General features: G+C 38.0%; 1 protein-coding gene across 3 annotated transcripts in view; it reads left to right on the top strand.

The window, feature by feature from the left end:
* TENT4B (terminal nucleotidyltransferase 4B) overlaps positions 1-14436 on the top strand; it is a 51751-nt gene extending 37315 nt beyond the window's left edge. Inside the window, exons 6-13 of one of the 3 annotated variants that reach the window (XM_073307665.1) lie at positions 4062-4190; positions 6024-6038; positions 7512-7725; positions 8545-8671; positions 8770-8873; positions 9657-9844; positions 10431-10595; positions 11839-14436. In XM_073307665.1, the coding sequence (XP_073163766.1) occupies positions 4062-4190; positions 6024-6038; positions 7512-7725; positions 8545-8671; positions 8770-8873; positions 9657-9844; positions 10431-10595; positions 11839-12018 (1122 nt within the window). In that variant the 3' untranslated portion in view covers positions 12019-14436. The remainder of the gene's footprint in view (positions 1-4061; positions 4191-6023; positions 6039-7511; positions 7726-8544; positions 8672-8769; positions 8874-9656; positions 9845-10430; positions 10596-11838) is intronic. The other 2 variants (XM_073307668.1, XM_073307666.1) reach the window with 2 other exon arrangements.
* The last annotated feature ends 2831 nt before the right edge of the window (positions 14437-17267 follow it).

Raw genomic sequence — 17267 nt, 5'->3', positions numbered from 1 at the left:
CTGGTTGGAAGAAAGATCTACTCTTCTTCGAGCTTCCAAGTAACAAAGCAAATTACTATGCATTGTTAGCAAAGTGTGGTTACTTCAATTGGGACAAATCTTCCAGTTCATGGACAGACTTCCACAGGATTCAGTATACGTGGACTTTAATTCATCTTCTGAGGGTCAACTGATTGCCAAGTCTGTATTACAGACAGCACTAGATGTGTTTGACACAGCTGCAAGGACAGTGGCTATTTCTGTCACCATGCACAGGTCGCTATGACTGCAATCATTTGGTACTGCATACCAAAAGAAGTTGAGACCTCACAATTGAGGACCTGTCATTGGAAGATCATGGCCTTTTTAACGTCAAGACAGAGGAAGCACTCCTCTCATTCGGAGACTTTAGAACAACACTTCAGTCCCTCCATCTCTAGATTCCAGCTCAGAGAAGGAGACAAGGTAGACATCAAACCTTACCTATGCAAACACCAGCCTCCTTGTACTATTACCAGGAACAATCCTCAGACTCTCCCAGGAAAAGACCTTGCTACTGACCTCCTCTACTATTACAAGCCACACAGTATCTAACCAGAAGCAGCAAGTTTGACACCATGGTCGAGTTTTGGACTGATCTATATGAGGTATACTTCTCTGTCCCCCATTTGGCAACCATCTTTCTCTATTTTTGGAGTGTTGGAATGGAATCACTACAGACTGCTGGATCCTGGAACTCATCAACAAAAGCTATGGGTTCCAGTTTCAGTCCTTAACATCTTTTCATCCTCTAGCCCTGTCCCTCCTTGGGGACCCCTCTCATGAAATACTGCTGAAAGAAAAGGTGGACTACTTCCTACAGATCGTTGCAATGGAGAAGGTACTTCCTTATCCTGACAAAGGAAGGAGAATGATGCCTCATTCTAGACTTCAGGCGAATGACATATTCATCCGTTTGGTTCAGGATGATCATTCTAGCTTCTATAATACATACCAGTGTTGAGGATGTAGACAGGGTGAGATTTGACCTGCAAGATGCCTACTTCCATGTGTCTAATGAGCCCACAGAAAGTACCTCTATTTCACAGGTGGAAATGGGCACTACAGGTACAGAATACTATTATTTGGACTTCCCACAGCACCAACAATTGTTACCAAATGCTTCTAGCTAGTGGCAGCCTATGTATGAAGACAGAGCCTCCACATTTATCCATACCTCGATAATTGGCTGATTTGGGCTAACTCCTCCACAATAGATCACCAGAGAGTACAAACAGTTCTCTACCTCTTCTCATTAGTCCTCAAGATCAATCAGTCTGTTCTCATGCCCACTCAAACAATGATATTCATAGGAGCAGTTTTTGACTCCAGGTCAGTGAGAGCTTATCTCCTGCTGGGGAGATTTTGCACCATGGTGTATTTCATTTCAAATGTATACAGTCAACTGAGAACCGTAGAGAAGGACTCTTGGGTTGTTGGGCCACATGGCATCCTCACACTTGTGATACTGTATTATGGATTTTGCCCTCTGCCTCTTCAATGGTAGTTATAATCAACCTGGCACTTACAGCATGAACATGCAGGTTGTAGGTCCCTTAGAAGTCTTGTCCCCTCTACACTGGTGGAAAGACCCGCAAAAAGCCTACCAAGGCATCACATTCACGTTCCCGTCTCTCACCAAAACTCAGTTAACCGATGGTTCTAAACAAGACTGGGGGCAGTCCTAGACAGTCTTCAGAAACAAGGTTGGTGATCCCCAACAGAGTCTCATCTATACTTGGACTGGAATGTGATATATTTAGCATGCATATCTTTCCTGCCCCTTCTCCAGGGGGCTACCATTCAAGTCCTGATGGACTACAGTAACACAGTATGTCAACAGAAAAGGTAGAGTGACATCATCTGTTCTCTGACAAGAAGCGGTTTCATCTACAGGACTAGTGCATAACAACACTAAATCAGTCTCATAGCTCTACACTACCAGCTACTCAGAGCAATCTGGCAGACTAACTCAACAGTAAGTGTTTTACATGTCATGAGCAGACTTCCAAAGACTTGGTCCTCAATCAAATCTTCCTCAAATGAGGTTTCCAACCACAGACCTGTTTGCCACCAACTTGAATAAGAAATGCTTGGCATTTTTGCTCCCAAGGACACATGAATCCAGGCTCCCATTTGGATGCATTCCTGATCCATTGGAACGGACAGTTGATGTATGCCCTCCTGCTAATCCCATTAGTCTCCAGAAGAGTAAGTCAGGACAATGGCTGGCTAATATTGATAGTACCAGCATAGGTACATCAGTTCTGGTACTCCGATCATACACATAAACCCCTGGTCTGTATATCTGATGCTAGCTGGTTATGTGCTATAGTCAGGAGCCGCTCCATAGAGGTACAAGATATATTGCTTCAAAGCATAAAGGCTTCTACAAGACAAATGTATATTTCCAAATGGAAACTGTTTTCACTCTGGGATGTTCAGCATGATCTTCAATCCATGGACATCTGTTCCTGTTATGGACTAGTTACCCTTGAAACATTCGGGACATTCAGCCAGTTTGGTTAGGGTTCATTTAGCCACAATATCTGCTTGTCACTCTCCAGTGTATTCTGACATCCATCTATGTCTACTTTCTTGAAAAGATGTGATCCACACACTTTCCCCAGTAATGGACTTTCCCCTTCCTGGGACCTAAATATTGTATTCCTGGACCTAATTAATCTCCCCCCACCCCTTTGAACCTTTAGCTTCATACTCTTTATGCCACCCTTCTATGAAGACAGCCTTTTTAGTAGCTGTTGCCTCTGCTCAAAGGTTGAGCAAGATTCAGGTGTTAATAGTGGAACCTCCTTATACTATATTTCACAAAGACAAGGTTACTCTTGGACCTCACCAAACATGGTCTCAGACTTCCTTTTGAATCAATACATAAACCTTCCAATGTGTCTCCCTTGACAGCTACAAAAACAAAAACTCATTAAACACATGAAGGACCAAAACTAGACATGCTCTGTCTTGAGGGCCCTCTCCAACTACCTCCGTAGAAAAAAGCCTTTCTGTAAGTCACCTAGACTATTTGTAGAAACCTGGGGACGGGCCTGGAGGGTGGACTGTTATGACCCAAAGACTTTCATGAAATAGATATTGGATGGCATTAACATCTCCTCTGAACTAAATTAATTAGCTCCACCCTCTCATATTAAAGTACACTCTACTAGGACCCAAATGATCTCCTTGGCATGCTTGAGAAATGTCCTTATATCAAAAAGTTGCAGGGCAGCAATTTGGAACTTTAGTACATACTTCTGTCCAGCACTACTCACTAGTTCCAGGTACTAGATTTGATGCCTAGTGTGCTGGGGGGGGGCGGGGTCCTGCAGTCTATTTAGATAAGACCCCTGAAACCCAGCTCCATAGAGAGAGAACTGGTAGCCAGAAACCCAGACTGGGATCCCTGCAGACAAAACACCTCTTAAGAACCAGTCACTGTAAGGTAAGTGACTGTACTTTCTGAAATAGTTCGTAGATTTAATGGCTTTGTATTTAATAGGTACTTCAATGGGCTACTCCAAAGGTGTTAAGTTATAAGTGTCTGCAGGATCGAGACCTCAGTTTGTTTTGGATATCAGCTGAGAAGTGGGGAGCTTTGTTACCTGTTAAGTGTCCTACTACACATTGGAGAGACTTTCCCTTTGTTCTCAGTGCATATTTGTCTAATCTTGTAAGAAAAGAAGTATGTCTGTGTGTTTGATTCAAACAAAACCAGCTCATTTCCTCTCTACTGTTGTATTTATTGAAATAGATATTAGTAATAGAAGACCACTTCCCCTCATTAATTTAAATGCAAAAACTGTTTTGTCCATAAGCTGCATTAAATCCACCTCTTCTCCGTTACATGTCCAAAAAATGCCAAAAGATGTCTTTTTTTGGCCATCACTTTACCATTTTATATAGTGAGTCAGTGTTTATATGTTTATCTTGGTCTCAATGTTTATGAACAGCCAATTTTGGTGTAGTTTTCACAGCAAATGTGTACATATGTACAATATTAGCCTAACATCCGTGTTGTTCTTTTTCAGAAATATCCTGTATTACCATATCTAGTTTTAGTATTAAAACAGTTCCTGTTACAGAGGGACCTTAATGAAGTATTCACAGGTGGAATTGGTTCTTATAGTCTTTTTTTAATGGCTGTCAGCTTCCTCCAGGTAAGTTAAATGAAATTATTGATGCCATTAGGGCAAAAAGGATTTGTTTCTTGTTTTAAGTTACTTAAGCATTTTAACTTAAAATTATTTTTTGTTTTTACATTTTTCCTCAAATTTATAGTATGGTTCTACTCTGAAAAGTGACTGTAAAAATGGCATCATAGCATTGCAGGTCTGTCACTCAGTGATTTGCCGATTAAATTTGCTCAGTTAAAAAGTCTTAAAATAATATAAATATTCCCCTTAACTGCCAGCTGAACCTCGCTCTGAAAATCAAGATGTTCTTTCCTGCTCATGCAACATCAGAAACATTACCAGTGAAGGCCAGACTCTGCACTCTATGCCTGTAGACCTCATTGTCTACAGTTGAGTTGCACAGTTGTAAGTGAGGACAGAATTTGGTTCTACAATTGGAATTTAGTTTAAAAACTTGGTGAAAATATGACAGATTATAATCCAGATCTCACATTCATAGCTGTGTTTTGCTTTGGAGGGTTTAACAAGTATAAAAAGTAGTCTAAACATTTTTATCTGAAGTTGGCAGATCTGATTCTTAGTGCTACTACCACATGCATGTGTGCATGCACATGGTTCTGTTGACTGAGTATCTCTTTTTATTATATAGCCACTTTTCAGAATAGAACCACATTTAAGGTAATTTCTTGGCATTCCTTTAGCCTGAAATTCTTTGTTTAAACTCTGGATTCATTCTGAACAGCGGTAGTACAAGAGACATCATGTTATTCTGTTGGGGACCACCTTAGAGGTATGTCTACACTGTATACCACTAGCATATGCATAGCTACACATGACAGTGAAAGGCTCTGGAAGGTAGCAGGGAAAGGTTCCGGCCACAGTGAGTTCCCAGAGCCTTTCCCTGCTGCCTCCTTCCTGCCAGAGCCTTTCTCCGCTGCTAGAGTCTTTAGCTGCAAGCAGGGAAAGGCTCTGACAGATCCATCCTGGTGGAGTCTGTCCCTGCTGTAGGGAGCTGCCAGATCCTTTCCCTGCTGCTGGAGTCTTTTCCTGCGATGGAGAAAGACTCCTGCAGTGGGGAGACAGTGGGACACTGTGCTGCTAAAAATAGCAGTGTGGCCATGAGAGTTGCTGCTTGAGCATATAGAGAACCATGTGGAGTATAAACCCTAAGGTTCTGGCATGTGTGTATATGCTACTCGCTAAAGCAGTGCCTCACTGTCTCTACCCTGCTGTTTATACCCATGCTAGGAAGGCATGCAGTGTATGTACACTGCACACTGCTGTAAAGAGTGTGCAGCATAGAGCTGCTCTAAGAGTGAGAGGGTAGCTTAAGTCATGACCATTTCATTTCTCTCTCAAGAAGACGCAAAAGGGAGACCGTTCAGATGGTGGGGTTTTTTGGCATGGAATACAACCATAAATTTCATTAACACAGGTGATTAACATCCATCAAAGGCTAACCATATATCTCACTAAAACCCAAAAACAAATTACGTGGTGAGGGGAAAAATTGTCTTCAGTGGTTTAACATCCTTGATAACTATGAACCTGAATCAATCCAGTGGAATCAGTTTGTGATTCATGCAGATTTATGCTTTAAATTAGATGAAAATTCCTAAGGAATAAAGACTAATGTAGCCACCAACAATGCATATTAAAGCTGTATTCCATTAAGAGGTTTGGACCATATCACAGCCATGAGTAAAGCACAAGTGGTTTGTTCATGTTAAAACCCCCAAGATCTAATAAAAGTATTAATTGTAAATACTTATGGTATTGGCAGGATTAATTTTCTTGTCCGCTTCTCTTCCTTTCCTCGATCTTGTCTTCTCTGTACACGACTTGGGCATTTGTCAGCTGTACGTAAAATATGTAGGTATCTAGGATAATTGTGTACTAATGCTTGCATAATGTTATCAAGAGGTTTCAGGTGGCATTTTAATGCTTTGAGTAGAGGAGTGTATTGTAATGTCCCAGAATCCCAAAATGGCAATATAGTATTACTTTTCTAAGTTGCTTCTATATTTCTTTTATTTAAAAAAAAAAAAAATCCCCACTTCTGTTACAATTTAATTTTCTATTCATTCCTCCCATTTTTCAATCCTGGGAAGATATGTTCTTATACTGCAGTGATGATGTATCTTCAGTTTCCTATAGCCCAAATACTTTTAATCAGATTGAAACTAAAGCATAACATCTTCAAGACTTTTAACATTTGATTTCACACCCACAGATTGAAGCACTTTGGTATATCAGTATCAGATATATCATTCATGGGAAACTAGGCTTACCTCCATACGTTTTATCACTTTTTTTATTTAATTAGCACAGCATACATTATCAGATTAACAATTAGCTGCAGATATCTTTATAATACCTGTTCATTTTGGGTTATACTTGCTGTATATTTTCTATGAGTATGTGACTCATGGTTTTGTTTCCTTTGTCTTTGGTTAGTTATCCCAAACACTTACATGGGATCACCTGTGTTATTCATTTCTAGAGGATTCAGCTAATTGTAATAAAATATTTTGGCACTAATTATATAATGCACAAATATCTGTATAGCAATATTATCGTACTCATGAGAAGTACTGCAGAAATTTGGAATATATCACGTTCTGGCTTTTCCATATATGTTTTAACTTTGAATAAATGATATGCTTTAATAGTAAATATATTTTCATACATTCATAGTAGAAGACTAGCTTGACAATCAGGCTTTTTAGTCTGTTCCCAGAGTTGGAACCCCACAGCAGCTGTGAAATAGTGATCAACTAAAAGAATATTCTGGGTATTAAGCAAATGAGCTGAGCAAGCATACATCGTTTTAAGAACATTTAGTTACCCTCAACCCAGATCTCGCTTTTGATGACTAATGGCATTTTTGTGATCAGTAAAATGCATTGATATCCACTTAAGTTTTTACATATTCTAAAAGGCAACTTCAGCCAGTTACTCATACTTCAGAATCCATACACAGTAGTGTATGGCCCATGTTTAGCCAGCTGGCCAGGCTAAATTATGCCTGTGTTCCAAGCACACAGGTCTGGGAATTGAACTCCAGAGCTGTAATCCATGCTCTGACACAAACTTTTCTGGTTGCCTTGGAAATTCACGTAGTTTCTGCATCTGTAAAATTTGGGGGATGCTTGCTTGCCTCACAAGAATGCTGTAAAATGCTTTGATACTGTCAACTATTAAATACTTTAAACAGCTTAAGTCAAGGAAGATAATTGCATATAGATAGGTTATTTCTGGTCCATAAAAAGGAATATAAAAAACTTTTGAAGTCTGGAATCTTTAAGACAAGAGAAAACAAGTTTATTTTTCCTTGTTTAATAGCTACATCCCAGGGAAGATGCCTGTATCCACAGTGCCAACTATGGTGTCCTTTTAATAGAATTTTTTGAATTATATGGACGTCACTTCAATTACCTGAAGACTGGAATCCGAATAAAGGATGGTGGTTCATATGTGGCTAAAGATGAAGTGCAAAAGAGTATGCTGGATGGCTATAGACCATCAATGCTATATATTGAAGATCCACTACAGCCAGGTATCATAGTTTAATATGCAAAATGTCAACTATGGCATACTGAGTAGGCTCAAAAATTTAACCCAAAGGAGTCAAACAGGAAAAGTAATTTCTTTAACTATTTTTTTTAAAAAAAATCCTCATTCAGTTTTTGAAGACTGTGTTTATGAATTCCAAGAGAAAATGCTCATTTTATTTATAAAGCATTCCAGAAATAGGGGTTAGCCTGTCATCTCTATAGAACCAACAGGATACTATGGCATGAGTTAAAGTGACCTGAATACCTAGTTTCAGAGTAGCAGCCGTGTTAGTCTGTATCCGCAAAAAGATTTGTTAGTCTCTAAGGTGCCGCAAGTACTCCTGTTCTTTTTTCTGAATACCTAGTGATTTCACTGTGTGTTGTTACAACATTGATTTTCCATTAATAGGGTTCAGTTTTTGGTATAATTGACAGTGACTAAAGAATGATTATTGCTATTACAAAGCCTTATTTATTTGAAACCTCATGTGGAAGATGACACAAAAATAGGTGCATTTATTCTTTATACAGTATATGCTTTCTTTTTCACATTGTGTATGGATTTTCCAATTTTGACATCTACTTGTATCATAGATTCCAGTTACCTCTGGGGTTTTAGATTCCTTTGTGTCTTTTTCTCAGTTCATTAATGTTTGAATTTTATCCCACACAAGAAATGATTTAAGGTGGGTCAGAATTTCAAAGAAAGCAAATCCTTTTTTTTTCTAAAAGCTCATTTTTCTGTGAGCTCTTACTCCAGTGTTTCAAAGTCAGTAAGCATTGCATAGAATTAATGGATTATCTATGTATTTATTTTTAAGGTAATGATGTTGGGAGGAGTTCATATGGTGCCATGCAAGTGAAACAGGCCTTTGATTATGCATATGTTGTTTTGAGCCATGCTGTATCACCAATAGCTAAATATTATCCCAACAATGAAACTGAAAGGTAAAAGTTTAAATGTCAAGTCAAACCATTAGTTACATATATTCCTGTGTATTTAAAACTAATCCGTGGTTTTGCTTTTGTTTTTGTTTTCTTTACAGTATATTAGGAAGAATAATTAGAGTAACGCAAGAAGTGGCCTCATACAGAGAGTGGATATCAAAGCACTGGGGAATGCAGAGTCGGACTGAGTCTTCATACAATGGTAAGATTTGGCTACCCAGCGTGATGCTTGCTTTGCAAGCTTTTTGCATGGTCAGCAATGTAAAAAAATGTTGCTGCCTTTGACCCAGACCAGTTAAAGGGCGTAGGTCTAAATACGAACAGGGCATTTTACATCTCCTCTTTAACTAAAGAAGCAGTTTCTGTCTATATATAAGAAACCAGAACAATTTAGTTTTATACAATAGTGAGAATTGCCTTAACATAGTCTACCCTGTTTTGATGTGACTGCTTCTCCCTCAACGCTACTCTTGCTCCTTATTTTACCACTTTTCACAAAAACACCCAGGGCGAGATTTTCAGAAGAGCTCTGCACCCAATAATTCCCATTATGAACCCAAATAAAGAAGCCAGATTTTTTTGGACTGTTGAGCACCCAGGGGATCCCATTGAGGGAAAAATGGGAGCTGTTGGGTGATAAGCACTTTATAAATTGGGTCATTTTATTTAGACTCGTAGATAGCTGAGCATTCTTGAAAATCTATCCCAAAACAATCCTATCCAAGACAAGGAGAGCTAACTGATAGACCCCAAAAATGCTTTTTCCCTTTCGAACTTTCATGTAGTTGGACTATGCATAGTTGGTGGCAGTTTTTCCTCACATACGGTAGTTGGGTTTTTGAGTGTGAGTCCAGTCCCGAAGCTCTGACTCATATGTGCAGTTCATTGACTTCACTGGGACTACTCCTGAGGAAATGCTGTGCTATATTTGCAAAATGCAGCACTTAACAGAAATTAATACTCTTTCTTCCATTTACCCTTCCAGGTAATGGAGTAACTTTGATAGTAGATACTCAGCAGCTGGACAAGTGTAACAATAATCTCTCTGAAGTGAATGAAGCACTGGGAAAATCTAGAAGTAAAACTTCAGAAACACTCAGTAAACATTCTTCAAACTCTTCATCAGGTCCATTGTCTTCCTCATCTTCTACTTTGTCCAGCTCTAGTGATGTAGTAAGTATTAAAAGTTTTTGTTTGAAACTTGATTAGATTTTTTTCTCTTTTTTTGTATATGTACACAGTGTAACAATATAGGCATAACCAATCATTTCCTACATATCTCAGATGTATGTAAGGTGAAGCTCTTCATATAACTCCTATTGATTCTAATAAATTGTTTTGCCAGAAAACACATAACTGACATAATGTACCTCTACATCTGTATGAAAAGTGCTCTCCCTTATATGAGTACAATCACATTCTTTGCCTCCTTTTCATCTGTAAAATACCTGTGTTTCAAAAGAGATAGGTAGAAATAAATATAATGTAGGAAAAATTCCAAAACTACCTGATAAACACTTGTTTGAATACTCTCCATTTTTATTTCTTTAATCTGGTTTAATATACTAATTTAAAGATCTCATGGAATCAGTCATGCATCAATGTATTTGCAAGCCAGCACCCATTTGTTGGTTGTTTTTAGAGTCCTGGATTAAGAGGATTAATATTTAGCAGGACCAGCATGTTTATCTCCTCAATTTTGTCCACTTTAGTTTTATTTAAAAAATATAAATTTACTAATACCTATATTTGCATGAAGGATTCTGACGGAACACCATGCAAAACCTCTAAACAGTTGAGTTGCCATCAGTCTACTACAAACAGAGTGGGGTCACAAGAAATAGCACTGGAATCCTCCCAGTCCAGTGGGAAAAGGCAAAGCAGCCAAACAGCTAATACATCCAACAGCACAAACAAATCGCAGGTTTGTGAAATGTTTAAAAGAAATCTTAAACGTTTTAATTACTTTAATGGTATCTGTTATCCTGAAAGTATGAAGACCTTATGGAAAGGACAGTTTGTGGTGAAAATGTGGAGCCTTTCTTTTTTTTCCTGCTGACTTTCATTTCTATTTTTAAACCACAGTAGAGTAAGAGGGCTATTTTCCTCGTGAGGTATTGCACAAATAGAGTTTTGCGTGATTACCCCCAGAGAAAATGAGCCTGACATGTTAGCTGTCACCTGCTTTTAGCTGTACTATAAGGATTTATATTCAAATTTAAGACCTGCCTCCCAAATTACGAGTTTCTGTTTTTTTATTGGAGAAATGCATATTTAATTAGTTTAGCATAAAGATCAAACTCCCCCCCCCCCCAAAAAAAATTATGATAAAAAATAATTTGACTGACAATCTCAAACACCAAAAGGCGAAGTCCCTCTTGTTAAACAGTAGTCCTGTGACAATACAGTAGTCTGGAAAATCATGATTTCAAAGCAGTGTTCGATTTGCACAGCTTCAGTTTCTGGTGACGTGTCATTTTTTACAGGAATATAGTTAGAACAGCTTAAATATTAGTCTGGATCTTTATTCCTGAATGGTAGTGTTTCAGAACTATTTTTCTACTTATTTAGATGTAAATATTTTTACAGACATCTATTAAAGATTTCCAGCGAATACTAAATTAGACACTTTGCAAACTAGGCCCTATGTATCTCAAAGGGTGAACCATAAAGCACATTCTGTGCATTGTGATGTGGGTGAATGTTGCCCTCTCCTTGTGCAAGAAATACCATTGGGTGATCCTCATCACTCCCATTTTCTTGACTCTGAATCTGTTTCAGTAAGGTATAGTGCAACTGTTACAGTTCTGGCTTGCATGTAGCACACAAGAAAAAAACAGTCTTATCCTTTTTAAAACACAGGGACTAATACTTCACTTTGTACCTTGAATTAAGTTATGTAATCCTGTCGTTCTTTTAATTGTATTATTTAAGGGCTGGAGCCCAGCATCTTGTTTGTGTCTCTTCTGAGGTTGCTGAAGTGAAAGAGAACTTCTGTGCTTCAGGCTAAGCACAGATGTGATTCTTCCCTTCATGTCAAGCTCTTTTCAAATGCACTGTCTCTTGAAGCTGTAGTGTTTTTATTTATTAACCAGTAATACAAGTGTTGTAACAGCCATATTCTATTTACTCTAATGTTGATTTACCATGTCCTTTTTCTTTTACAGCATGGATCAGCAAGGTTATTTCGCTCTTCCTCCAGCAAAGGCTTCCAGGGTCCAACAAACGCAAACCACGGTACCTCAGTGACAAACAAACAGCATCAAGGCAGTAAATCACATCAGTGTTTCCATGTCAAAAAGAGGAAACACAAGAGAGACGTGGCCCTTTCTGACCTTTGTAGATAGTTGCCTATTTTATGACTGTTCTTCTGTGTGCAATGATCTCATGCTACAGAATAGTTTGATAGTGACTCCTTGGATCTCTTGTGGAGCTTCAGACTGTTCAGACATTGATTAGCAACTGCATTTTTTTCCCAGCTCGCCACGGAATGGATCGTGAAGATTAATCACTGCAAAAAGAGGAAAAAAGCTGATCATTTGATGTCATATGCTACAACAGGGTCATTTAGCATATAAAATCTTGAATGTAAAATAAATTTATCTCCCATCAGCTCATGCTGAACTGTAGAGGTAGTATTCAGTGTGTTTGGCAGATTACAAACAAAACACAAAAAAAGGAAAAAAAAAAAGGTGAAAAATTGTATTTTGAGGGAAACCCAGCCTTTAAAGATGAAAAAGTAATTCGTGCATGATTTTTTATTATTTTTGCATATACCATTTTATTGTGTGTATATATAGATGACCATATAGGAAAATTGACATTTGTAATAGTGGATTTGTTAATACTTTTTACATAACATTACTGTTTAAATTGTAAACAGAATTTTTCTCAGGATTAGTTTGGAAAATCTGAATTGTCGTCATAACATCTATATAAAGACACTACTAGTTATATTGCTCAGAATTGCTTTTCCTTCACATTGAAATGATTTAATAGAACATTTATGATCTTCAGAAGTTGTTCCTCTAGAAAGAAAAAGGTTTATGGTGGCAAATGAAGTCTCATTTGTATAAAGTGTACATGTACTTTTGTGTAAACACTGACCTTTTGGTCATCTCTGACAAATAACCTTCACCTTATTTTTTAGAGTTCCGTCGTCTTAGGCAGTGGGGGGTTTTCAGTTTGTCTGTCATCCTCTTCCCACCACCCCGCCAGCAGTCTCCCATTTTTAAAGAAAAAAAGCCAACTCCATTTGTTATAAATGTTTGCATTCCTGGGCTGCTCCAATCCCACTCCTTTTGTTTGTGCCTTTTTTCCCTCAAAGTCATTTTTTTTGGTCTTTAATATATTTTTGCTAAACTCATGTGGGAGAGAATAACTGTTAAAGCTATAAGTACATTTTCCTATTAAAATATTTTTTCTCATTCCCCTTTTAAGCATTTTTATATTGACACTAATAAAAATTAGTCTTCAAATAATAGAAATATAGTTTGTATTGCCTTAAAGACCCAAACCTTTCCTAGCCTCCTAGTACCACTTCATTGAATTTGTTACCTTTAATCAAAAGTTTTAACACTGTCTGGTTCAGTTACACTTTAAATTTTGGTTGCAATAAATTAATGCCATGAAAGCAAATTAAATGTATGATTACCTTCACGTGTATAGTTTGAAAAAGAAGTTGGGGGCACTTTAATGATAGAATGTTAAGTGGCATTTACTTCAACATTTTTTTCTTTAAAGAGGAAAGAGTTTGTGTTCAGCATACCTGCATGCATTTAATGCAGCTGTCTTGGAGATGATGTTTTTATAAAAAGTACGGTTAGCTTTTAGAACTACTTTTTTTATATACATATACAAAACATTGCAGACCAACCTGACCTTTAATGGGCAGTGATCAGTGCAATGACTTTTTAAATGAAATAATGCTAAAACAAGACCCAAACTAATGTCATCACTGAAATAAACATTTTCAACAACATATTGGTGTTTTACTTCAAAAAGGAAAATATATATTCCAAAAGATGGAAATTCATAACATTTACTCATACAAACATTAAGAGCTTAAAAAGTGATGTTAATTTGACAATGTTTTAAATTTTAGATTCACATTTTTATTCTGATCAGATAATTTTTATTAACAAGATGTTGCGCTTTTGTTCATAGAAACTAGTACACGTTGTACCACATTATGCATAATCACAGTATTTATTTTGTTTTAGATTATTGTGAATGTGTAGATTTATGTTCACCGCTTAGGGAACAATTATTTATAAATTATATTAATCCAGTATTGTTAGCTGCTATTAGCAAAACTGTTCCAAACACTTAATACTTGCAAAGATCTGTATCGCATTTACCACACTGAAGTGTTTTTAAAAAGAATCACCCTCATTGTTGAAAGCAGATTAACTCTTAGGGTGCAGATATTAGTGTTCCAGTAAGCATGTGATAATTTTAAGGTGGTGGTAGCGGGAAGATAATCTTGATTCCGTTGGGAATCTTAGGATTGCCTCAATTTATGGTTTTCATAAATTTAATGGAAAATAGCTTTTCCAGGACTGCAAGTTTCTTTTTGGTAAACAGTATCTTTCTAAAAGAGAAAAGAAGCATGAAGGAAAAATTGAGGTGTATTTTACATTGCCTCAAATGACCAGCATTGTATTCATAAAATACTGTATATCTTGCAAATCTTTATTTAAACAGAACAGTTGAACTGTTCATTTTTCAATCTGAAGTAAAATACTTTCAAGACCTTTTAGTTTGCCTGCTCATTTGTCTTGTATATTTCATCTCTGTATTTGATTCAAGTCTAGTTCCTTTTTGAGTTTCAGTACTTTTGTGAAGATTTTGTGAATATATGAAAAAAATAAATGTTTAATCTAAATACTCTAGTTTATCAGCATTCTTGACGTTCACACATTTTTTTTCTTCTGCAATATTGTAGATAGAACAGGTTATTTAAAAGCTCCTGTTCATAGTATGATTTTTTTTCTCATTCATTTTTCCTGATGTACTTCCTCTTTGTATGACTGCTTCTTCTTTGAGTGATTGTATATGTCCATTCCACTTCAGGTGTGTGCATGCCCAGTGCACTAGCATCGGAGACTTCCATCTGCAGCACCTGATGGTGGCACACGCAACCCCTGCTGCTTCATGCTTGTGTGTGATGGTTTAAAGGGCAGAGCCCAACCGCCTTTAGTTCCTGTTTACTGCCCAGGACTGTTGAAGCGTTCTGCCTTACTGTTGCAAGTTTTACCTTGTTCTTAGTGTTACTAATTGATAGTTGAATATGAGGATATTTTTAATATTAGGTTTTCTTTTACTGGAGTACTTTGTGTACTTTTCAGTTCCTGCTGTTTGGGTACTGGTGCCTCAGACTCCAGACTTCAAGCCTTGCGATGGAGGCCAGAAGCCAGTGCTGGTTAATGACACTCCAGGTGCCTAGGAGAAACTCAGATCTGGGACAGGTGCTAAATCTGCAGGAACTTTAAACCAAGAACTATAAAAAGGACAGGGAGATCATGCCGAAGCACCTTCTGAAGGAGGCAACCCTATGTCATCCTCAGAGCCTCCTTGTTTGGGGCACACACTGAGCATATTTGCTTTGATTAGGAGCACTCCTCCGGTCTTGGCAGAGGCTCAACATCAATCTTTTCCAATACCGAAGAAGAGGCACCGGAAGACAGCATCAAAGAACACAGCATCCAGAACATTGGGGTCCCCAGCACTGAAGTCCAGCGAACATCCTGGAAAGGAGGGTAGAGTGCATTCGATGCTGACCAATAGCACCTCAGACAGGTTAGCTGACTCTGGCCTTTGTATCTGTCTTGTTGAGATCAACCTCTACGGTGCAATCATTTGGCTCAGCCGTGCCATCTTTGTTAGCTCAGCAACAGCAAGAGACTATGCCAATGCATTCAACCCCGAGGCCATATGCCATGGCATGCAATCTGCCAAGTTTCAGTACCAGCAATGCTGGTGAATCAAGAACTGTTTAACCTGCTTTGGATGGTCATTCACGAGGATTTGCAGACTACTGGAGTTCAGCACCTGGTACCATGGGCATCTCTGGGCACTCTAGTAGCCTTATACAGTGTTGCTGAAAGGCAAGCCGGCAGTGATTTCACCAATGCCATCCTCTCTGGACCGCGGCATCAACAGGAGCTGCACTTCCTTGGTCAGATGAATCTGGTTCATCGTCAGAGTTGGAAGTTGGCACTTGTGCCACAGCTGCATCACATTAGCCATGTATTTCAGTAGCAGCAAGAGACCCTAGTCAGGACTGGTGCTCTGCTGTGCTAGGTGTTATACAAAGATATAATACAAATACAGAGATGGTCCTTGTATCAGAGTTTAGTTTTGATTGAAGCTCTCAGTTGCCCTGAAACAGATCAATCTATTGTACCAATGCATGATCCTACAATTTTAAATACAAAAAGAGGGGAAAACCAACCAGTAGGTAGACACATACTTTTTGAAGATACTTCAATGCCTGTTCTTTTATGAACCTTTCAAAATCCAGAATAACAAAGCTCTTTCTGTTTTCTTGCTGCTTCAGCTACCAAGAACAGCTAAAGTATTTAGAAGAAAAAATAAGAAACATTTAAAAAATATTCTTTCATAGGATGTCAGACTATTGTTCCTTTTAAGTTTAACTTCCTTACTGGTTGTTTTAAAAAAAGTTTGAGTATTTTTACAAGGATAGAACTTATATAAGCTGTTTGTTCTCATACTCATATCACTCTTGTAGTGTTTCTAGGAAAAAAGCCTGATTCTTCTCCATACAGAGTGCTTATTTTATAAAGAAACTAATTAACCAGCCAGTAAACAAAATTTCATTGAGCGATGGTCCTTGTTGTCTTCCACTGAGGATATTATGAATGCGCACAATGTATTCTGAGCTGGAGAACTTGAAAGTAGCATCCATTGGTCTGCACATGCACCCTGGATTGCCTCATGGTTTTGTCTGAGCTGATAAAAGGGTGGACCGACTGCGTCTCTAATTTCATCTCACCACCGCATGGTTCGGATCAGAACTTTCAATGTCCTAGTCTGTGATTCACTTTAAAAAAAAAAAATTAAAATTGTACCTAGTTTTAGAATTTTGCAATTTATAGTGTTTTATGGTAGTTTTACTGAGTAGGATAGATAGTTTGGGTTTTTGTTTTGTTTTTTTTCCCCTGTAATCCATGCGGACTATGCTGAAGACCCCAGGCTTTAAAATCTGTGCCTCCTGCCCAGGTTCCTTCTTGGTCAGCAGTGAACATCAACGCTGCCTCTACTACTTGGGAGAAGCCCACATTGTATCCAGGTGCTATATCTGCCAGTCCTTCCCCAGCTATACCCGAGAGGGCCAGGCTCTCCACCTCTGGAACTGTGGTGCAAGATACTGTCTTCCTGAACTTCACTTTCTATGCAGGCTCCTGAGGATTTACAAGGCTTGCTTCTTATTTTAATGATTTTTTTCTAACACTTCTTTTTGTTAAACCTTGTGGGAGGTAATTTGTAGAAAAACAAATGACTTTAGAAAATATCCATGTGTCAAGTTCTTTGCTACATCTCATATTTTAAAAATGGACTCTTCCCACTTGTA

This window comes from Lepidochelys kempii, chromosome 12, assembly GCF_965140265.1.
Source record: "Lepidochelys kempii isolate rLepKem1 chromosome 12, rLepKem1.hap2, whole genome shotgun sequence".
Taxonomy (NCBI): domain Eukaryota; kingdom Metazoa; phylum Chordata; order Testudines; family Cheloniidae; genus Lepidochelys; species Lepidochelys kempii.
The sequence above is the reverse complement of the archived record's forward strand: the minus strand, read 5'-3'. Positions and strand labels throughout refer to the sequence as shown.